The following is a 24,710-nucleotide window of genomic DNA, read 5'->3' as shown; positions in this document are numbered from 1 at the left end:
CTGGTGCGAGGTGGTATCTCATTGTGGGTTTGATTTGTATTTCCCTGATGCCAAGTGATGTTGAGCATTTTTTCATGTGTAGAGATGATTCTATTTATAATACCTGAGTAGCATATTTAAAACATATAGAGTTTTTTTTTAAATGAAGAAAAACATACTTTACTGAGGGATATAGATGAATAGTGAAGAAATAGAAATTTATATTTTTGGTTTTGAAGGTTCAATATTATAAATATTTCAATCTTCTACTTTTTTCCAAATTGATATATAGATTTAAAGCAATTTATTTCTGGATGTAAATTGAATTATTTTTTAATTTAACAGAATTATTACAGAATATATTGAGATAAGAAACTGGTGACTATACAAAAGAATAATAAGGATTTGGTCATTCAAAAATCAATATGTAATGTAACATACTCTAATAACTAACGCAATGTGGTTCTGGATTTGGTTCTGAATAAAAAATCCAGAAACAGATTCAAAGGAATGTAATAATTTAGTATATTGTAGTTTTAGTTATTGAAACTTTTTTATAGAAAGACAAAATAGTCACAAAAAGTAAACTACTATGAAAAACTAGTTCTCATGTAATAGTTTGTGACATACCTCAAAATAAGTTGCAGCTTGATTTAAGATCCAAAATTAATAAATGAAGTATGATGTTAGAATAAACACTGGGTAACAGTTATATGGTCTTGGCTAGAGCAAGGTTTTCTAAGCATCATATTGCAAAGGAATATTGCAATATATTTGGCTATTATTAATTTAAAACTTTTGTATGGTAAAAGATTCATTAGATATAAAGATAAATGCAAATTCTTAACAGAATGTTTTATATGACGATCTTTTACAAATCTATAAGAAATATGAATGCCCTTCCCCCAAATATTCCCCCAAATAGACACAAAAGGGAGGTCATAACCTAGAAACACACAAGGGCAATAAATGCATATGAATATATCCAACCTCACTAGTTATCAAATAAATGCAACTTAAAATGACAGTGCGATAGATTTTTTTTTTACTTACCATTTCAATAAAAATTTTAGGAACAGAAATGTCTAATATTTGCAGATATATGCTAAAATAAGTAATTTTTTATATAATTCTATTACTATGAATCAATACTTCTCTGGAAGAAAATATATGGCAAAAGTTTTGGGACAACATAGGCTTTTCATTGAATCATTGCAGTTACAAAAATTTATCATAAGGAAGAAAAGGGTGTACAGGGATTTTGTACAAGTATGTATAATATAAAAAATTTTAATAGCAAAAATTTTTAAATTTTTAAATTACCAATAATATTACCAATAATATTACCAATATTTCTTATTGTCCCTAATAAGAAATTTGCTGAATAAAAGTATACTATTAAATGTACTTCTCTCAGCTATTCTGATTTAGATGTACATTTATTGTCATTGGAACATATCTGTGACATTATTTAATAAAAAGAGCATATCAAGTATGTATAGTAGGAGCCTAAAAATTTTAAAAATACATATATGCACTAGTTATATTTAGAAATAATGAAAAAGGATATATATCAAATCTTAACAGTGAGTTTTCTGTTTGTGGTGAGATTATTTGTGAACTTTATTTTTGTTGATCTAAGTAAAAAATTATTAAAAGCAGCATTTAAAAACCTTATATTCTAGAAGAAATAAATTATTTTCCACATTTTCTTTTATTATTTGATACTATAGGTATTAATTACCTTGGTTACATTCTATCACCTTTTCTAATGTATAACTTTTATTTAGTTTTATTATGCCTCTATATTAATTAGAGCTTTAAAAAAATAATAGGAGAAAAAAAATAATAGGAGAACTTCCTGGGATATAAAAATAGCCCTCAAAGTGGACGGCATTTCTTCAGTTTTTAATTTTAATCTATGGGTTAATTCAACTATGGACTATACCAGTGGTTTAATTCAGCTTCTCCAATTTAGTAAAAATAAAATTGAGAAGTAATGTGGACATGCATATATTCTTATTCCTGAAAGTTGTAATATTGACAGAAAAATGTTACACATAATGCTTGATAAACCATTACTTTTTTAAAAACAGGAAGCTGAACGAGCAAAGCATCAACTTGACTATTTCCTAAATCAAGGGAAAGAATTACTTAAGAGTGAAGGGAAGACCAAGACAACAATGGAAATGGGTATTAGTAAAATAAAAGTTGAAGATTCAAAAGATATACCATTGGAGAGAAGAAGAAGGAAATCACTAGTTACAGATTCAGGTGGACAAAAGACAAATTCTAAAATCCAAGAACATCCCGAGGTAAGGAAATTACTGAAATAGAGAAAACAGTAGAGTCAGAAAAAACAGTAATCTGTGCTGTAAGATTTTCTTTTATATTGTTGTTTACTTCATTTGTATACATTATTTCAAAAAAACTCTATGCCCTGTTTTTTTGCTTGGACCTTTTGTCTTTTACCTTTGGTTATAGCAATTTATTTTCTTGAATACAAATTTATAAATTAGGTATGTATTGGTTTTGAATGATGATATAAACACCCGAGATTTGAGAGCCAGAAAAAAATAGGATTTCATAGACTAAAGATTTTTGCTATAAATTAACAAAATTAAATATAAATGCTAAACTATGGGGAAACATTTTCAAATTTATCTTTTTACTGAAGTACAGTTGACACACAATGTTGTATTAGTTTCAGGTGTACAATATAGTGACTTGTTAAGTATGTATGTTATGCTTTGCTCGCTGCAAGTGTAGCTATTATCTGTGGGGAAAAATTCTTGAAAAAATGTATTTTTGTTTGTGTTGTGCAGTAGATTCAGAAGCTCTTTCTTGAACATTGAGATTTATTAATCTTGCCTTAGAAGAAAATAACAGTCTACACAGAAGCAACTTTATTAACAATTAATGGAAAAAGTTCAAGAAGTAAAGCAAAACTGTCAAGAATATAATTTTGCTTGTCTTTGTTCTAGCAGGATAGGTATTATCAGGTCCCTCATTTCTTTAATATTTTATATTCTTTAGTGTCCTTCCTTCTTGTTTTCAGAATAAGAGTTTATGTGTATAAGAGATAGCATAGTAAAACTAGCAAATGGGAAATTAATAAAGTAAAATTAAAGGCCAATACTCTAGCTTTTTAAAGGAGACTATCATCACACAGTAATTTTATCCTTATTTTAATCTTTTTTGTATATAAATTTTTAAGTTTTTATTTTAATTCCAGTTAGTTAACATACAGTGTAATGTTAATTTCAGGTGTACACTTTAGTGATTCAACTCTTATATATAACATCTGGTGCTCATCACAAGTGCTCTCCTTGATCCCCAACATCTATTTAATCCATTGTATATAATTTTAATTGCAAACTATGTCAGTTTCTTCTTGGAAAGATAAAAAATTGCTCTTAGTGAAAAAGAAATTATTAAGGTTATTAGGGTTTTTTTGTTTTTGTTTTTTGCCCTGAATTGAATACAAAAGCAAATTTTTTAGAAATGCATGTTTCTGTGAACTGGCTTAAAACAAAGATAAAGTGTGGCAACACAATTTAAAATGTGCTAGGCATTTTATATCCTCTATCATTATAAAATATGCTGGTGATCTTATGTATATGTGCTAGTCATTTACACAGTAAGTAATAGGTACCAATCATTTACACAATAAGTAGCAAGATAGCTATAAGCACCCCCATTTTGAAGATGAAACGAGCCTAAATAAACGAACTATGCAACATCATAGTAATGTTGAATTAGACTTCAAACGTAGGTCTTTCTGGCTTCAAAATCATGTCAGGATATCTTCTTTTCCTGTCTGTGTGGCTGCATTTGAACCCTCACTTTGTTAATAGGCTAGTGTTTTTTTATTTCCCAGGATTTTCCCCATAACCAAAATAAAGTCTGTCATATATGACGAGTTAAATAGAAAATGTTAGATTAAAAAGTAAGATGATTTTGAAAGAGCAACTTCATTACCTGAAGCATTTTACCAGGTAACTTCATCACCTGCAACCTGGGCAAGTGATTTTTAATTTTAGTGGTTTTTAAATAGATTAACACACACCTCTTCTATTAAATATTCAGTTTAACAATCCTTATAAAACACCTACTATATACTAGGTTCTTTGCATGGATGTTGTATATAGTATCATTTATTTGGATTGCCCTGCTCTGGTAATAATGAAACAGGAATCATTACTGAGGATTTTGATGGAATAGAAGTTGTTCATACTCACTGTCTCCATGTCCTTATAGTAATTCTTCACTTAAGTGTAACCTTTTTTCCCAACTACTATATTAAAACTATTTTTGCCAAGGTCACAACAATTTGCTTGATCTTATTCTGAAGGATGCTTTATAGTTTTATCTCACTTATCCTCTTAGCATTACTTGATCATGTTTGACCATTTCTTTCCTTCTTTCTTTTTTTTTTAAAGATCTTATTTATTTATTTGAGAGAGTGAGAGAGAGAGAACAGAAGCAGGGGGAGGGGCAGATGGAGAAGGAGAAGCAGAGTCCTCGCTGAGCAGGCAGCCTGATGTGGGGCTTGATCCCAGGACTCTGGGATCATGACACGAGCCGAAGGCAGACGCTTAACCCACTGAGCCACCCAGGTGCCCCCTGACCATTTATTTTTAATGTAGTCTGCATTTTGTTTTACAGACAGAATAATTACTTGGTTTTCTTTATATTTCTGTGTTTTGGTCTCCTCTTGTACTGCCCATTTTTTAACTGTTGGTGTTTCTCTGAGTTTTCTCTCCTGGATTCTCTTTTTATTCCACATACTCTTTCTGAGCATGCTTATATACCTTTATGGCTTCAAGCGCCAAATAAATCTTGTGTCAAACCCAAATATCACTTAATTGCCAGACCTATTATCTATCAGCTTACTGAATTTACCTACTGAAATGGTCCACAGCATCTAGAACTCATCATGTCCTAAAAGGAACTAATTGCTTTCTTCTTAGACTACTTATTCTCCCACTAGTCACAATTTTCTGGCATCCTCATACACCTAATTGCTGAAACTAGAATCATTTTTGTCTCTCTTTTTTTTTTAATCAATCCAATTATTAGCCATAAAATTTTGCCCATTTTTTCCGGTTTTCCTGGCAATTCCCAGGATGCTACCGGGATTCTAATTGCTGTTCTTTTGTCCAGAATTTACTGTCTTCTGTCCAGTCTCCATGTTGATGTCTAGTCATCTTTCAAATTGAAATCTGTTCATGTTAACCTTCTTGCCTAAAATCTTTAATGATTCCCATTATTCTTTGGTTGAAGTACAAATTCCTAATTATGGGTTAAGGTGTCAGATCTGGTCCTTTCTTGAGATGCCAGCCTCATTTTTAATTAGCCCTCACCCCCCCCACCCATTCATTGCACATGACTTCGTAAGCATGAGTGTGCACACACACGTACAAACATATATTTATGCTTTAGCTACATTGAACTTCCTTAAGTTCATGGAACACACTATGTTTTCTGTCACCTTCATGATTTTGCATAATTTGCTCTCTTTGTTTTCAACACTGTTTCTCCCTCCCTTGTTTCTTAAAATTCATCTGGTTAAAAAATGAATGAAGAACAAAAAGTACTATGTTATCTTTTGGTACATAATAAATTACTCCAAAACTTAGTGGCTTAGACAACAAACATGTATTATTTAATAGTATCTGTGAATCAGAAATCCAGAAAGAAGGCTTAGCTAGGTCCTCTAGTTCATGGTCTCTCACAAAGATGCAATCAAAGTGTTATCAAAGAAAAATCAGAGCTGGGCAGTCAAGTGGTTAAAACAGATTTTTGTTCAAAGCCATTGCAATACAAGAAAAGAGACCTCAGTATAGAACTGTGTTCAATTCCTAATACGCCATGGGAAAGTAGAAATTTATAGCCGAAGAGTAGGTTGGTGGACAGTGGAAAATTACTAAGAGGAAACACTGGGGGGTGTAAGGGAGATTCTGGCTGAACTGACCTAACAGGATCTTTGCCAAAGAAAGGCAAGAGTGATCAGCTATAGAAGTGCCTGGGTGGCTCAGTTGGTTAAGCGACTACCTTTGGCTCAGGTCGTGATCCCAGGGTTCTGGGATCAAGCCCCACATCTGGCTCCCTGCTCACCAGGGAACCTGCTTCTCCCTCTCCCGCTCTGCCTGCTTGTGCTCTCTCTCTCTGTCAAATAAATAAGTAAAATCTTTATTTTATTTTTTTTAAATTTAATTTAATTTTATTATGTTATGTTAGTCACCATACAGTACATTGTTAGTTTTTGATGCAGTGTTCAAAAAAGAGTGATCAGCTATCACCTGGGGGATAGTGAAGGATGAGGAACCTGATTAAGTATTGAGGGAGATCAATTATGGAGAATGGGGCACTGTTGCTAAATTGACTTATTAGGATTCTTACTAAAATTGGATTTTAAAAGGAAGTGGACAACTTCTCCAACGTTCGTTGTTTCTTGCCTTGTCAATTTTTGCCATTCTAACTGGTGTAAGGTAGTATCTCAATGTGGTTTTGATCTGAATTTCCCTGATGGCTAATGATGATGAACATTTTTTCATGTGTCTGTTAGCCATTTGTATGTCTTCTTTGGAGAAGTGTCTGTTCATGTCTTCTGCCCATTTTTGGACTTGATTATTTGTTTTTTTGGGTGTTGAGTTTAAGTTCTTTTTAGATCTTGGATACCAGCCCTTTGTCTGTAGTGTCATTTGCAAATATCTTCTCCCATTCTGTGGGTTGCCTCTTTGTTTTGTTGACTGTTTCCTTGGCTGTGCAGAAGCTTTTTATCTTGATGAAGTCTCAAAAGTTCATTTTGCTTTTGTTTCACTAGCCTTTGGAGATGTATCTTGAAAGAAGTTGCTGTGGCCGATGTCAAAGAGGTTACTACCTATGTTCTCCTCTAGGATTTTGATGGATTCCTGTCTCACATTGAGGTCTTTCATCCATTTTGAGTTTATCTTTGTGTATGGTGTTAGAGAATGGTCAAGTTTCATTCTTCTGTATATAGCTGTCCAATTTTCCCAGCACCATTTATTGAAGAGACTGTCTTTTTTCCATTGCATATTTTTTCCTGCTTTGTCGAAGATTATTTGACCATAGAGTTGAGGGTCCATATCTGGGCTCTCTACTCTGTTCCATTGGTCTATATGTCTGTTTTTGTGCCAGTACCATGCTGTCTTGGTGATCACAGCTTTGTAATAGAGCTTGAAGTCTGGCATTGTGATGCCACCAGCTTTGGTTTCCTTTTTCAACATTCCTCTGGCTATTCAGGATCTTTTCTGGTTTCATACAAATTTTAGGATTGTTTGTTCCAGCTCTGTGAAAAATGCTGGTGGTATTTTGATAGGGATTACATTGAATGTATAGATTGCTTTCGGTAGCATAGACATTTTTTAAAAAAATTTTATTATGTTAGTCACCATACAATACATCATTAGTTTTTGATGTAGTGATCCATGATTCATTGTTTTTGTATAATAGACATTTTAACAATATTTGTTATTCCATTCCAGAAGCATGGAATGTTTTTCCATTTGTTTGTATCTTCCTCAATTTCTTTTATAAGTGTTCTATAGTTTTCAGAATACAGATCTTTGACCTCTTTCATTGGGTTTATTCCTAGGTATCTTATGGGTTTTGGTACAATTGTAAGTGGGATTGATTCCTTGATTTCTCTTTCTGCTGCTCCATTATTAGTGTACAGAAATGCAACAGACTTCTGTGCATTGATTTTATATCCTATGGTTTTGAAGCAATCCATTTTTATTGTACATTTTGTTCTTAGGTTAGATTTATAGTTTATAATTGTAAACATTTAGCAGCTATAACGTAAGCTTGTTTGACTAGTGAACTTAGGCAGAAAAAAATTTTATATCTGCATGCATTAAAGCTCACATCTCAGTGTATGCTTCCTTTTATTTTAACAACAATTTAAAAACTAGCTTTATTTACCAATTTATATTCCAGATCCTATGAATCTAAAAAAAAAACCCACCAAAATATTTGTGTTAGTTTTTGTATTTTTGGGAGTTGTCTTAGAAATACTTAATTTATAATGGCACTCATTCATCTCTAAGCTAATTTGAATAGAATTCTAAGAGATTTTATCAAGTAATTTGATGATATCATTTGGAGGAAAAAGTAGCACATGTATATAATACACATACATATAAACAAACATACAAACAGATGCAAAAAGAGATCTTAATACTTTCATTCTAAAATTTTAGCCTTGAATCAGTAAAACATAATACAAACAACTGGTTTATATGGAAGAGTTAGCTCTTATCTTTTTTCAACTTTATATTTTTATTCAAATTGTGTTTCTGGCAACTGGGACAAGCTAAGGTTACATGTTTGTCAATATTTGTGGAAGAGACTTTTTGCCTTGATATGTAATCTAATGAAGTTGTGGACTAAGTTTTAGGTGAGTGACTGAGAAGATGTCTAGTGGCTATCTGGCTCATCAAGTGGACAAATCACTAATTTTGTTTACAAATAGCCCCTTTCTCTCTTTTCAACCTGAAATGGTTGCATTTGGGGGTCTGAGTCTCTTGAGATCTCTTCATAGGGGGTATGGGGGCTTAATGTTTAAGTGACTCTAGGGAACTGAGGGGCTCAAGTTGGAAAGGGAAAGCCTGGCAGGATAGGCAGAAGGGTGAGGGAGGTTGGTGGTTAAAGAGGGACATACCAAAGGATTCAAGAGAACCTTAGTGAAGATTGAAGGTGATAAAAAGAGGAAAGAGAAACATTAGTGATGGGAAGGGAGAGGTTTCAAAGGTTTTCAGTCAATTGAGAAGCTCCCATGTTCTTAACTTTTGGTACCTTTATACTTAAACAGAAAACTTAGGACTCAGGGCGCCTGGGTGGCTCAGTTGGTTAAGCGACTGCCTTCGGCTCAGGTCATGATCCTGGAGTCCTGGGATCGAGTCCCGCATCGGGCTCCCTGCTCAGTAGGGAGTCTGCTTCTCCCTCTGACCCTCCCCCCTCTCATGTACTCTCTCTCTCTCTCATTCTCACTCTCTCAAAATAAATAATAAATAAATCTTTAAAAAAAAAAAACAAACTTAGGACTCAAACATAGCTTCTGTTCCTTACAGATTAGCCTCTTACAGATAGAGAAGCCTGGAAATCTAATCCAGCCTCCACTTATCTGAGACTTTAACCAGATTCTGGAGTATACTCAGAATCTTAAGAATCAAAATCTGTCCCTACTAGCTTCAGTGGACATTTGCATGGAACAATGGTTTAGGAGTTGGACTCACCAATGGATCCTCAATTAATCAGGAGTTAAGACAATGGCTTAAAAAATGCAAAAAAATTGAGATCCTGGGTGAGTGTTCTGGAGTCCAGTGATGAATCTGACTCTATCTGAGTCACAGCACTATCACTGTCAAAGAAAAACAAGAGCTGGGCAGTAAAGCGGTAAAATCAGATTTTCAATGTCAATGTTGGCCTTGGCTGCATTTGTCTCAAGACCTAACTGGAGGAGGATATACTTCTGGGCTCAGTATATACTCATGTAACTATTGTTGGGCCTCAGATATTTGCTGGATGTTGCTTGGGGACATCAGTTCCTTGCCTTGGAGGCCTTTCCATAAAGCTACTTAGAACATGCAAGCAAGGGCAGAAACAGGGAGAAAGAGAGGGAAAGCAGCAGGGAGGGAGGGAGAAAGGTAGAATCTAATCTCAGAAGTGATATCCTATCACTTTTGCCATATCCTATTCATTAGAAGTAGAAGTAGTCATGAGGGCCAGCCCAAAAACAAGGGAGGGTAATACAACAGGCATGAATACCATGAAACAGGCATCACTGGGAGTCATTTTAGAGATTGCCCACAAATAGATTGATATGAGATTGTGAAAACTCTTGAACTGAATGCTAAGTTAAGTAGTTTGGTTTTCAATTGTCAGAAAGGAAGAACTGCTTTGTATTGATCCCATAATTCATAAGGTCTTACCTATATATTGTAACTATAAATATATTTCATTTCTTTTGCTGATATAGCTGTCCTAGATATCACAATGCCTTGTTTGGCTGTGGAGCTGTGATATCGCTAATATCAAGAGAGAGTTTTCTCAAATGAGGTGGCATGTTCCCAGTGCTCTTGGGCCTGGCTTCATAGGGAAGCCAGCTTATCACCCTGTGCTACTGGTGATAGAAACTTAAAATTTAAAAGGAGTGAAAGAAAAATATTTAGAACTCCTACTACTGGACATTAGATTGCATTACACAAAAGCTCAGTCATATGTATATCTTAATGACATATTTAAGAAGTGAGTGAGTCTGTTTGATTAACATGTTATGACATATTTAAGAAGTCTGTTTGATTAACATGTCTTTGTTTTCGTACCTGTTTTTAAAGTTGCTTATTGAAATAGTAGTCTTTTTAAAATTAGAGGTTAGGGTAAGACCTATTACCTTTTCTATGTGTCAGGAGCTGAACATATTTTTCTATAAAACCCTTAGATATAGGAGGATGATAATACTTTAAAAACATGCTAGAGTAAAATGAGATAATGTTTATCAAATGCTTTTGTATATCATGAAGCACTGTGTGAATGTTATCATTATCATGTTATCATTTAGTTCTGTCCAGTTATCTACATAGTCCATATGAAAACCCATGGTTGTATATTACTTAATATATAGACTAACTCTTATCACATATAGGCCCAGAATGTGTAATGGCTCACATACGATAGAAAATTATTTCCTCATGTAAATACTTCCAGGAAGTTCAGGGTCCATGTTTGTGTTAGGGAGTCCTGCTCTACAGGGTCATTCCAGTATCCTGGCATATGGAGGTTTTGCCATCTTACATTGGCTTCCTGGGCCACATTAAGCATAGATACCCAGCTACCAGAAGAGAAGATGGAAGACCAAACATGAATCAGTTTTCATTGACCAGGCTGGAAGTGGTACACACCATTTTCTCTCATAATTAATTTACCCACATTTAACTGTAGGAGGGACTTAGAAATATAGACCAGTAATGTGCCTTAAGAAAAGAAAATTAGTTTGGTGAACATCAGAAGTCTTTGACACAGGTGAATAAGGATAAAGCTAGCTAGTCTCTGTATGAAAGAAACTGAGTTAGGTAAAATTCAGGCCTGGGATAAAATCTAGAATCAACAATATGCTATAGGAAAACATGTTATCTTCTCAAGGGGTAAGTTATTAATAAAATCACACTCCTGAGGTCATTGGTTTCTTATATTTTTGATCACACACCTCAGTAAGTATATTCTGAGCATGCATTCTCAATATACTTTTACAATTTTTTTAAATTAAAAAAATACTATCATTAGTATACTCTGTGTTAGTACTACCATATTAGTATACTCTTGGCATTTGAATTATAAATGCTTCAAAAAGAATATTAAAAAGATTAAATAATTATGTAATGGATATGTTTAAAATAATGTTTATTTACTATAAATATAATCGCTTCTCGGCCTTTTGGCTAAGATCAAGTGCATTTACTATAAATATAAAGCCCTTTTTGCACTCATTTAGAAATACAATTTTGGTAGTAGTTCATCTTCTACAGTGTTTCTTCCAATGCCAGGTATGATCATTTCTTAGCTTTTTTGATACCTTAATCTTACAAAATTGTCATATTTAAAAACCTGCTTTGAATGATTTTTTTAAAATAATTTAGTATGAACATTTGGTGTGCATGTTTAGTGTATTTAAATTTAGTATTCTTTATCACAGATCTCAAGTGTCCCAAATGGAAGCCCAACTGACAAAAGGTAAAACATTTAAAAATATTCTTTTTCTAATCTTTATCAATTTATATACCTAAATGGTGAAATAGCCATTCTAAATTCAGTATCATAAAACTCCTTGATTTATATCTTTGCTTACAATATTGTACTCTTCGGAACTAATTTTAAATAGAAAATGTTTAAAACTTTAGATGTTGTCAAAGACCAACAGTTTCGGATGCTGTGAAAAATCAAAAATTTTAAGTGAAAAGTTTAAACTAAGGACTAGGTATGGTACAAAGCCACTTTCCTCCCCACATCCCCACCCCACCCCTGCCTCCCTGAGCAACAATTAAATTTTCAGATAATGAGAAACTGAATATGACCCATTTCTTATTAAAGATTTTATTTATTTATTTGAGAGAGAGCACAAGTGGGGGGAGGGACAGAGGGAAAGGGAGAAGCAGACTCCCTGCTGAGCAGGGAGCCAGACTGGGTGGGGGGGTGGTTAATCCCAGGACCCTGAGATCATGACCTGAGCCCAAGGCAGACGCTTAACTGACTGAGCCACTCAGGCGCCCCTGAATATGACCCTTTTTTAAAATGGTTTTTGTGTGAAAACAATTTTTATTTATTTTCAGAAAAATACTTATGGGTGGGATTACTTACCTCACTGAGTCATGACCTCAATACATAAAACACTTAAATTTTTTTTTGCATTTCATTTTTGCTTAATCACTTTATGTATATGCATATGCATGCACATAAATAATTGAGTTGGTTGATTTAACCGATTAAATCTTACAGTTTCATTAGTGAGTGAGTCTGTTTGATTAACATGTTATGATTCACAGACCTTTTCACAAACCTGTCAAGAAACAGAAAGCCTGAACCAGATAGATTAGTGGAACAGTAAATTCTGTCAATAAGAGTTAGGTTGCTCTTCAATGAGAATAAACTATGGCAGTGTTTCCTTTCAGTCATTCACTTGAATTATTGAGAATTCAAATTCAATGTACATGAGGCACTTATTCTTTAATTATACATAGCTTAATATATAAAATTTTGGCTTTGATTGCCACGCAGAAAAGAGGAAAGAATTATTTAGAAATGTGCATTTCTCTGCTTCATTACTATTTTTAATATTTCTAGATTATAGACCCAGATGAATTAGCAAGAATTAGGTAATAAATATTATGATTAAGGTCTAAAAGTTTTGAAAGGGTCCATTTTAATGTCAGTAGTGATTATATTTTTAAAAGTATGTTTTTAATATTTCAAGAGAAGATAGACATTTATTTGTTGCTTTGCAAACTTATGGGTAGAGTTCTTGTCATTTATTACTTTGCATTATGATTATATCTGATCAGTATTATGAATATTTGAGAAGGTATAAGAAAAAGTATTAATAATTATCTTCAACTTTAATTGGAGCTTAACCAGCTTATGAACTGTAGAAATAGGAACAAATAAAGCATGATACTCTTTTATTCATGTTAAGACTATGGTAGAGCATGGCATACTACTATAGTTTTTCTATGGAAACATCATGAAGTAATAGGCATTGGGGAAAATGCTGGAAAGCTAATGTCACCGTGAAGAACATGAAGTAATAACTTTTCATATAAGTTGTTTTAATATTGGGCATTTAGATCCTGCTGCTGAATTTGATAGACTATATTTGGTGAATCTGAGGAAGTAGAAATATTGGCTTAAACAGAAGTATTTTAAAGAGAATTTCTAGTCTCTATGAGAGAGTAAGGCAGTCTAAGTTACTTTTTATGAGCTTTTGGAAAAATCTTGAAGATGGGTTATGATAGTGTTACTGTGAGTTACTACTCTTGCCAGCCCCCATTCTACTTGGCTGATAAGTCACAGTTAATAAGAGTAATAGTGGGAAGTGGAAGAATGGAAGAAGGGTTGGATGGGGAATAATGGACTAAGGATGATAGGGAATATAAGACATCGAGAACAGAAAAAGGTCATAGAATGAATATAAAAAAATTCCTCTTAAATGGCTTCCCCCCATATTAGTGTTAATTCATATAAATGTTCCCTAACTTCAGGAGGAAGATTATTCAATTCAGTTTAGTTCAAATAGGGAAATATGGACTGAATTTCCATGCTGTGCAAGGCACAGTGCTAGGTCCAGGTCCAGGGATCGCGTGCTAGATAGTATGAGGAATATAAAGATGACAACTGTATCATCCTTGCCCTCAATGCATTAAATGTTCTAGTAAGGCAGACAAGACATGCACAAAAATAAGTGCAGTATAATGCAGAAGATGCATTCTATAAAAGGTTACCAAAAGGTTGCAGCAAAAAGAAGGAAAAGTTATTTCTGGCTTGAATGAGTGTAATAGTATTTAATTTAAGAAGGACAGGTGGGTTGGATTTTAACACGGAAATATGAGGAAAAGGTGGACTGAACAGTTGAAACAAAAACAAGGGTGTTTAGAATCTACACAGTGTGCCAGGGAAAGACCAGTAATTTTTTTTTTAGTTTAAACTGAGGAAAAAATGGGAGATATGACATGAGAAAGGTTGCTTTAGCTTGATAGATTTTATAGAATTTCCCTTAATAGCTGTAGGTTGAATATTGCTAAATATAATAAAAAATCAAACTATTAAGCACATGGCACTATATTATTCATGAAACTTCATTTTGGGTTACTTCTTAGATCCTAATAGAATTTCTGAAATACTTTGGAAAAGTCTCCCAAACCTTCAGAGTGAATGGGAGCGAAGTAAGGAGATCCCACCTGAACAGACACATGGTATTGATTACAATAAAGTACATTTTTTTTTGCACTTTACAACATTTAGCAATTTGTTTTGGTTAGGGAATGAGTTAGTGGCAAATATTTAATCAAACACAATAGATGTTAATAATTTAGTGTTTCACATCAAACGTGGTGTTAGCTTTTCTTAAATGTTTTATAGCATTGAAATTTACACTTTTTGGATATGAAAATGTAAACTGTTTCTTGGTGTTTTATTTTTAAGAGTTATACATCCAACCTAATTCTTTCTAAATCCTTTTTTTACAACTTTCCCCCAACACTAAGCACAAAAAACATATACAAAAGAGGAAGTGTATTAATGTGTCCATTTTTTCCCATAGATTAGATGATTAGCTATTAAATTTATTCATTCATTTATTCACTAAACTCAATCATTCAACAAATATTGTCACCTTCATATGCCAGGTACTCTTTTTTTAAATTTTTTATTGTTATGTTAATCACCATACATTACATCATTAGTTTTGGATGTAGTGTTCCATGATCCAGGTACTCTTTTGAACATTGGGTTTTACTGATAAATAACAAAAATAAGCTTTCTTTTCTTGTGATGTTTACATTACAGTGGGGAAGACAGGCAAAAAAACAAGTAAGAATACATGAACAAGATAATTTTAGAGAGTAATAAATGAAGAGAACAAAACTCCCTTTCTGATAGGGAGTCACAGGGAAGGCTAATTTAGATTGATGGTCAAGGATGATTATTATGTATCAAGAAAAGGGATGTCTAACTATGAAATAAAAAAATAATTTTTTGCCTCTTTCCAATAAGCTACAAATGGAGATTTACCTTTTTAAAAACCCTAAAGGAGACTTTATAATTTCCCCCAATTAATGGTTGCACAAGTAACATATTACTTGTGGTCCAAATTATAGACATTAGTTAGATTTTATAGAGGAAAGCTTACAAACTAAAAAACAGTAGAGGGTACAATATCTCCTGAGCTGTCATTATTCTGCAGGAAAGTATATCGAATTCACCATGGAAAGTGCTCCTGAGAGGGACTTGCTCCTCACATAATCCTACAAAATTATAGAGGCATTGGGAGGGGATAGAGAGCACCTAGTCAAACCATGTAACAGTGAGAGATTCCTGCTTGGGTCAACGGCCTTGTTAGAAAAAGGATGCTCCTGGAGTAGTAGGCATTTTGTATGTTAACATAGCCGGTATCAGTGAGAGTTATTTTTCCATTCAACAGTCCTGGTGAGCCAGCTCTGCCAAAACACCAAAAGGGAGAATGGAGAGAACTACCAGGGCCATGCCATAACAGAGATTTGTCTGTCCTCTCTCTACTTCTTGGTCTTGGGGTCTCACTAATAGGTCTCTCCATTAGCTCCAGCTGACACCTGGTCCTGATCATAACAATTTCTACAGTATTGCCTGGGAGAAAGATGACAGTAGGGTCCCCAGCTGGGGTAGGTGTGGGTGCAAAACCAGCATAAATAAATAAATTCACAGATTATAAGCTTTACTTCCTGGACAGCCAAAGAAGGCTGTTTTGGAATATCTGTACAATATCTGCAGTAAGAGAGGAATTTATTCATTATCTCCCTTGATATCACCACCTCCAACCATTTCCCAAGGTCAGACATGTTCATGCCTCACAAACTGAGATCTGTTATTCCTTCTTGGAGATGAGCCAGCTTGTCATTTTTTTGGAGCGATAAATTTAGCAGGGACCCCAAAGTTACTCTTTTTCCCTCAGAAGTCACCTGCAGGGTTAGAAGAGGATGTTTGCAGAAGAATCTGATGCAAAGACAATGTCCATCTTTTAAATGAACAGTCTGATTTGTCCATTCATACACTGAGATCAAAGTGGGGAGTAAAAAAAAAAATGGGAATAAAATATTTATCTTGAAATAATCTTTTCTTTCACTCATTAGTTCCAAAGTACATTGGAATTCAACCAATGCAGAGAGGCCCTTACAGGTTATGCCATCCTATAACTTGTGAACAACAAGGGGAAACTGGATTGACAAGTACTGTGGAGGTTGTTTGTAAAGAAACTGGCTTAGATGGCAAGTAGAATAGTCTTGATGAGCAACAATGGCTTCTCTGTCTTTTAGATAAATTCCCTGTTAAACATCTAGTTCCTTCATAGTGGAATAGAATGGAGATGGACCCAAGACCATAGGAGACACAAAGATCATACATTCTTGATTGACTTTTTTAGATCAGATATTTTTCTTTTAGATTTAGCTCCTTCTTGTGGGCATGTACACATGAAAAATAAGGATTGGGGCACCTGGGTGGCTCAGATGGCTAAGCAAGCATCTGCCTTCAGCTCAGGTCATGATCTCCAGGTCCAGGGATCGAGTGCCACATCGGGCTCCTAGCTCAGCGGGGAGTCTGCTTCTCCCTCTCCCTCTGCCACTCCCCCTGCTTATGCTCTCTCTGTCTATCTTTCTCTCAAATGAATAAATAAAATCTTAAAAAAAAAGAAAAAGAAGGATTGAGTTTGTTACTAAGTTGCTCTACCTATTTCCTTGGGTAGGGGGTGTCTCAGAAAAAAATATGTGTATTTAATAGTTTTGTCCTGCGTGGCCCAATGGCCTGACAATGTCACTGGGCCATTAGCAATGGCTCATGAGTGTTTGTAAAAGTATAATTCAATCTAAGAGTGTGCTCTGTGGCTATGAACAAGGCCTGAAATTCACCTAATTTTGAAGAATGTCCAATTCTATGGGATTTTAACAACTTACCATTATTCTGGTAGACAAATGCTGTACCTCAATAGATTTTATGACTTTTGAGACTGTTGGATCAGTGAATCATACTTTCTTGTCAGGTGGCAAATCTTATAGGCAAGGCAAGGGTCTTACTAAGTCAATGGTATGGTTAAAACAGCAGGGGAGTATCTCTGTGCCCAGTGAGTGTGCAGACATATTTTATTAATTCAGCCAAGGTCCTAAGGACCAGGATTGGCCCTTTATTGGATGTGCTGTCAGTTCCCTTTTCAATAGAATTTTCCAGGCTTATACCATCTTATGAGATTTTGGTTTAGAGAAGATCCATCATGGGATAGGAATGTTTGTTTGAAAAGTGAGAAAATCTGCCCCATTGGGGCCCAATAATAGGCCAAGAGCATGTGATAAATTTAGCAGTGGGAAGAAGTAATGGAGTTCAGAGTCCCAGGAACTGACAAATAATTTGAAGTATTGTTGCCAAAAGCTCCAGTCAGCAAAAGTTAACTTACATGTCATGTACCTGTAATCCCATGAGTCTAAAGAATATAGCAGATATAAAGTTAAAACTTGCTTTTGTGATGCCTGGAACTTTTCCATAGCTTCTTAATGTAGGAACTTCCATTTAAAATTAGTTGCTCTGATACAGATGCTTTGAAGAGTCGCTAGGTATAGAATGTGATATCATCAGTACTTAAAGAAGAAAGTCCTTTGTGGTTGGGGCCTGCAGAGCTAATAAATTTTCTTGTAAAGGATGTAGAATATATCTTTTTGGTATTGTCCAAATAATGATCCCCTTCCCAAAATTCATTTGAATGACAGGGTCATGGATTGTGTTTTCATTTAAAATTATCTTTAATGAGATGTGCCTAGAAAATAAGCAGTACTTCTTCAGTGTTGGCCACTGTCTTCAGTATACTAGAATGTCTGGAAATTGCTAGCAGTTCACGTTGTGCTGGTTTTACTCCACCTGTTGAAATGTATGTCAGGAATTTAAATATTCCCAAGAAATATTAGTAAAGGTTGCATGTTGCCTGTCTTTCTGCATACATGTATCAGTAGTGGCAGCAATTTATTCAGTAGCTGGTATAATAACAAAGACTTAGGGGGGGTACAGTTGGTTTTTTTTCCCACTGTTGAAGCTTTGACTATCATACCCAATGATAGTTTTTTTTTAAGATTTTTTTTAAGATTTAATTAATTAATTAATTTATTTATTTATTTGTCAGAGAGAGCACGCAAGCAAGCACACAGAGGGAGAAGCAGGCAGAGGGAGAAGCAGACAGAGAGAGAAGCAGGCTCCCCGCTGAGCAGGGAGCCTGATGTGGGACTCAATCCCAGGACCCCAGGATCACGACCCGAGGCCAAGGCAGATGCTTGGCCTGAGCCACCCAGGCGTCCCCCCAGTGTTTTTTTTTTTTAACTAGATATACTGGCATTTCATAGCATCCCTGCATGCATCAGATTTTGTTTGGAAACTAATTTTATCTTTACCCTCCCTGTATGCAATATTATTGAATGATTAGTTCAGACAGTTCTTCCCAAGTTCATGTAGTTGGCCAATAGGGTAGTTTTCCAATCAGCATGGCTTTGTATCTGTTCTGGGTTTAGTATTCCAGAACTCCAGTGTCAGTTATATAATCCAAGAGAGAAACAGCAAATTTCATTGTAATATAAAGTACAAAAATAGTAGCCCTGTGTGTCAGGGGTTCCTAAGACCACTCACATTACTGAGAGAACTCAGAGGATTCAGCATATGGTCATTATCATGGCTATGATTTGTTACAGCAAAAGGTTGCAAAGCAAAATCAGTAAAGGGAAAAGTTTCATGAGGGAAAATCCAGAAGAAACCAGGTGTAAATTTCCAAGAGTTCTCTACCAGTGGAGTCACACAGGATGCTCTTAATTCCTCCAGCAATGAATTATGACAATACATATGAAATGTCAAGCTCATTAGAGACTCAGTGCCCAGGGTTTTTATTGAGGCTAGTCATGTAGCACCCTCTGCCTGCCACGTGTCAAAATTCCAGACTCGCAGTAGCAAAGCAGGTATTCTGTATAAATCACATTATTTGTGCTACCAATTTGGGCACAGTGAGCCACTCTTATCAGCTCTGGGAATTGTAGGAACCCTCCCTAAATCCAAGTTCCCAAATGCCGGCCAAGATTCAACCTTGCAATCAGGTCATTCTAAGGATAGCAGTCTCAGTGTTGCTAGGTCCACTCTTTGCTGTGCAGTACACCCCCTTGACCAAGGTATTTTTACAGTAAAAAATTATCATCAGTGGGTTCCCCAGCCTCCCAGGTGAGACTAACCTGTAGTATTAATCTCAGTTATACCCTTTAGAAGTCCTGGACTTCGCTTGTAAAACAAGTCCCATTAACCATATCTTAGAAAGCCAAGTGACTTTCTCTTTAATTTTCTATATTGATCTTTTCATTATCTTACCCAAGGCACCAATTCAGGAATTGGACAACTATGGTCAATAAGTTGAAGCTGACCTGAAGGCCTTCCAGGGCTGAGACAGTGTCATGACAGTCAGGTCACACGCGCAAGAAATTTAATCCCAGAGAGGCCACATGGTACCCCTGGAAACAAAGACTTTATAATTGTTAGAGCCCCCCAAGAGGACATACTTTAGGCAGGCAGTGCAGGTGAACGGGGTCCCAATGTGGTCTCCCACCTTAGGGTTCCTGGTCCAGACTGATTGGTTTAGTTGAATCATTTTGTTTTAGAAGGACTGCTTAAAAGCAGTCAGTTCCAGTTTTTCTTGTGAATGACACCAGTTAATGTACCTGGGAAATGTAGATGACATCTGAAGCTGTTCCGTGTGGAAAGTGCAGGATCCCCACCCCTGCTATCTCATCATTAGCACTGTCAAGTGCGATCTCAGGTCTCTGCACTCAGTTTGAATTCAAGGTACTCTCAGCAGCTCGGAATGGCAGCACAGAGCATTTTCCTCAGGAAGAAGGGAAAACTTCTGGAACAGTTCTGAAAAACAAAGATTACTAGTGCCCTTCCCCTCCCTAGTGCCTCCTAACGTGCTGGACTTTTGTTTTTTATCAGGTGTTACAAGAATCAGTGTTTTCATTTAGTAATCAAAACTTTACATTCTTTCCAAATGATGTTCTACTTTCATCTAGATCTTTTGACTAGAAGGGTTGTAAAGAAGGACAAAAGCATTTTTTGCAGAAAAGCATTTTTATACATCCTAACCAGAAAGATACAACACATTTAGGAATTGATCAGGACAAATTCTGAATTTTCAAAATTTTCAAAATGGGTTTATGTAACCTCCCATCCCTTTTGTTCTGATCATTTATCTAGTGAGCCACTTAGAAAAAAAAATCAATCACTTTGTGGGAACAGCTGTTTTTTTTTTTAAGATTTTATTTATTTATTTGAGAGAGAGAACGAGAGAGAGAGCGGGGTCAAGGGAGAAGCAGACTCCCTGTCGAGCAGGGAGCCCGATGTGGGACTCGATCCAGGGACTCCAGGATCATGACCTGAGCCGAAGGCAGTCGCTTAACCAACTGAGCCACCCAGGCGCCTGGGAACAGCTGTTTTTAATAGTCAAAAGGACCTCTAAGGTGTGTATACCAGGAGACAAGTGAGAGAAGTAGAGTCAGAGTATCAGTCCATTGTTGCAAACTGCAACTAATCCAGCAAGTCAAACAATAATCAACATCCAGAGTTTGATTTGTTAAGAGCACGCAGTGACCACAGTCCTTGAGATGTGCCCTTCCCCAACTTGCAACTTTTATCAGGGAAAGTGAGGAGTGTAGTTAGTCTCTGTATATAGAGTAGATCAGCAGCTGAATTTAAGATGGTTTCTTCAGAGAACAAGCTCTTTTCTGTGGATATTGGTATGTGATCCAGATGGTGCAGTCTGCATACATGATGTTTTTGGAGTTTAGGGACTCAAAGACAGGTGTCCTAGATCTGGAGCTGTCCCAGAGTCTGATTAAGCCTTTCTGCTTTTCATCCTTTAGAATAACCCATGCTGAGGCTGAAACAGCCCATAGCAGACAGTGTCAGGTTTTAGCTGAGTCAGGTCCAGGCAATTAGGATCTGTGAATTAGCTTTTTTTTCCTTTAATTATTATTTTTATTAGTAGCAAACCTGAGATGTCATAGAGATAGAGTCCTGTTACAAGTCCAAATATCAATCAAGTTGTTACCAGACCTTCTTTGTCAGTCTTAGAACCCAAATTGACTCACTCAAAAATATGCACATCAGGCCAGAAAAATCATCATCTAATGATTGGGTCAAATGTCTAATTTTACAAGAACCTATTAGCAACCAAAAACTGCTGTTTAAAACTCCAAATGCGGGCGCCTGGGTGGCTCAGTCAGTTAAGTGTCTGCCTTGGGCTCAGGTCGTGATCCCGGGATCCTGGGATTGAGTCCTGTGTTGGGCTCCTTGCTCAGCGGGGAGCCTGCTTCTTTCTCTGCCTGCCGCCCCCCGCCCCTGCTTGTGTTCTCTCTCTTTGTCTCTGACAAATAAATAAATAAAATCTTAAAAAAAAAAGATAAAACTCCAAATGTGTATCTTCATTTAGGGATTGCCTCTCTTGCTCTCGTTGCCTTTCCTTTTCTAATAGGCAAAAATAGGCTGCCTTTCCTGCTTCTAATAGGCAAAAATCATGATTTATGGAATCTAGTCCTATTTTCTTTTTTTAAAATGATTTTATTTATTTATTTTAGAGAGAGAGAGAGCACAAGTAGGGGGAGAGGGAGATGGAGAAGCAGACTACCCACTGAGTGGGGAACCCGATGAGGAGCTGGATCCCAGGACCCCAGGATCATGACCTCAGCCCAAGGCAGATGCTTAACTGAGCCACCCAGGTGCCCCATTGTTCTACTTTTGATATCCAGAGAATTTAAATTCCAAGTCACACTTGGCAACAAAATCCCAGTAACACTTTTCTTTGCAGCTTTCCCTGATCAGGATGATTCCTCTAGCATTTGTGAAATTAAAACATAGCATTTCACATCAATTTTTATCATATATCCAGATGCAATAGTTACAAACTACAAAGCCATTTAAAAATTCTCCTCTTTACTCATTGCAAATTCATACTAGCAATACATTTAGCATTTACAAGGTTAACATTAGAGCCACAGAAGATCCCAGCTGGAATGCAAGGGGAAGAGAATGATGCCACAGTAGTAGAAGGGCTAGGTTGAAGAAAAGACTAGAGTTCTCCCCACCCAGCCTTATCCCCCCTTAACACTCACCTCCACCTTTTTTCCCCTTTGCTCCAGCACTAGGAGCTGATTTAAACTTTTTCCCTTCCACCTGGAGGAAAGAATAAGTACAAACTAGTTTTTACAGCCTTTGGCACATCCGAAGTCCACCTTTGGGTATTTTTAGGCCCTTTATCCTTCCACTTGGTAGAGAGAACAGAAATCCAAGCCATCACCCAGGCTGCATCTTTTTCCCTCATTTCACCAGAAAAGCAGCCAAGGGGATCCAGCAGACCAATTCTCCTGGGGTTGAAGTTATCATTTTCAAATTCCATAGGTAACTTTTACCTCTCAGCTGCTATTAGCTCAGCTGCTATTTCATAATAGGTGACTCCACAGCCACCCAAAGTTAATCATATTCCATCCCAGTCTTTCATAAGTCCTTTTCCCAAACAGTGCTTTCATCATATTTTAGTGAGTCCAGGGGCTATTCTAGTGAATCCCACTTCTGAAGCCAACTGTGTTGGGGGTCCCCAAGGCCATCCCTAGGTACAGTGATTTACTAGGAGGACTAAGAGGGCTCCACACATACTCATTATCATGATATTATAGCAAAAGGATACAAAGCAAAATCAGCAAAGGGAAAACGTATGGGGCAAAGTTTGGAAGACATTAGGTACAAGCATCCAAGAGTCCTCTCTTTGTGACAACACATGAAATGATGTCTACCAGGTAAGCTCATTAGAGACTCAGTACCCAGGGTTTTTACTGGTGGCAGGTCTTATAGACACCCTGTTCCTACCATGTACCAAAAAATCCATATTCCCATAAGGAAAGCAGGTGTTCAGCATGAGCCACATTGTTTGTACAGTTTGGGAACAATGAACCACTCTTTGTCTGATGTAAGGCTTCCAGTGGGTTTATTTTCTACCTCTGTGATGGCCCAATCAAACTAGTTCTGTTTTCCAAGGCTAAAATATCCAGATAAGTCATATACAACTAAGAATACAATGGAGGTTATTACACTACAATAGTATTTATTGAAAAAAACTTACAAGCAGAGTAGAAGCAGAACACATGTAATAGTCCAAGCTCTCCTTTTGCACAAGGAATGTTTGGACTAGAGACAACGTGATGGATAACGGAAAGTGCTCTAGGGGAAGGATCCTATTCACATACTAGTATATATATTTATAGAGAAGTGGGAGGGTACAGAGAAAAATAGATGATTCTCTAACTGTGAAACTCCCTGATGAAGGGGAAGTAGACATGTCGATAGAAGGGTGTATGGAGGGAGTTCACAGTCCAATATTGCAGGTATCAGTGAAAAATTTTGAGACTCTCTGCCAAGCTACTGACTAGGGAAAAGAAAATACCCACCAGGACCATACAAGATAAAATATGTTTATCTTCCTCATTAACCAATAATTTGTTTTTCTAGTGTTAGAATACTTTTCCTTTTTTGTTTCATATACTTGCCTTATTTTATAGTTTAATTCCTATTTTTAATTATTTCAGTAATAACAATAGCTATTATTTGTAGCTAGTCAACATTTTCAGTGTGAGATATATCTACACGTTTACAAACTATTTCAAAGTAGTAAACAAGCCTTCTTTTCTCTAGATGAAATAATTCTAAGTATTTTAACAATTCATTTTTCCAGGCTTTTAATCATCTGTATTTTTACTGAATCTTTACAGAATTTTTGAGTTCCTTTTTAGTTGAGGGCCTAAAACTAATCACTATGAAGAATTTGACCAATGATAATTATAATTTTTAAAACTATCAAAATATAAATTTTGAATGTTAATTTTACATTCATTATATTGACATTTTCCTATGAAGTTAATATTTAGAATCATTTGATTCTACACAGTTTGAATCCTAGATCTTTTGTTTTCCTTTCATATAGAAATACATTCTATATCTTCTATATTTCCGTTGATTTTAGGTTCAGTGTATATATCAATATTTATAAGAGAATTATTTTCCTAAGGGAGGAGAGAAATACTTTGGGGACTATGCTGACAGTTTAGAAAATGGATGGAGTTAATAAGGAAAGCTGAAAAAAAAAAAAAGGTCTTGAAACAGAAAGACAAAACAACTCAGGACAGGTTGGGCAGTAATTCAATAGAAAGCTTCCATTTTGCCTGGATGATAATGTGTTAAAAGGGTTAAAAATTCAGTACGTGCCCTCTTTAATACCCATCACCAGGCTAACCCATCACCAGGCTAACCCATCCTCCCACCCCGCTCCCCTCTAGAACCCTCAGTTTGTTTCTCAGAGTCCATAGTCTCTCATGGTTTGTCTCCCCCTCTGATTCCCCCCCCTTCATTTT

General features: G+C 35.8%; 1 protein-coding gene across 13 annotated transcripts in view; it reads left to right on the top strand.

The window, feature by feature from the left end:
- Nucleotides 1–24,710, top strand: part of CCDC7 (coiled-coil domain containing 7) — a 337,256-nt gene that overhangs the window by 127,592 nt on the left and 184,954 nt on the right. For 11 of the 13 annotated variants that reach the window (XM_073885468.1, XM_073885465.1, XM_073885467.1 and 8 more), the window contains 2 exons: nt 2,076–2,294; nt 11,699–11,736. In XM_073885468.1, coding sequence (XP_073741569.1) covers nt 2,076–2,294; nt 11,699–11,736 — 257 coding nt within the window. Of the gene's footprint in view, nt 1–2,075; nt 2,295–11,698; nt 11,737–14,372; nt 14,469–24,710 lie in introns of all 13 variants that reach the window. The other 2 variants (XM_025885868.2, XM_073885471.1) reach the window with 1 other exon arrangement.

This window comes from Callorhinus ursinus, unplaced genomic scaffold (genome assembly GCF_003265705.2).
Source record: "Callorhinus ursinus isolate GAN/ISIS: 27379988/994484 unplaced genomic scaffold, GSC_fseal_2.0 scaffold62, whole genome shotgun sequence".
Taxonomy (NCBI): Eukaryota; Metazoa; Chordata; class Mammalia; order Carnivora; family Otariidae; genus Callorhinus; species Callorhinus ursinus.
Note: the sequence above shows the minus strand (reverse complement) of the source record. Positions and strands in the feature narration are given on the sequence as shown.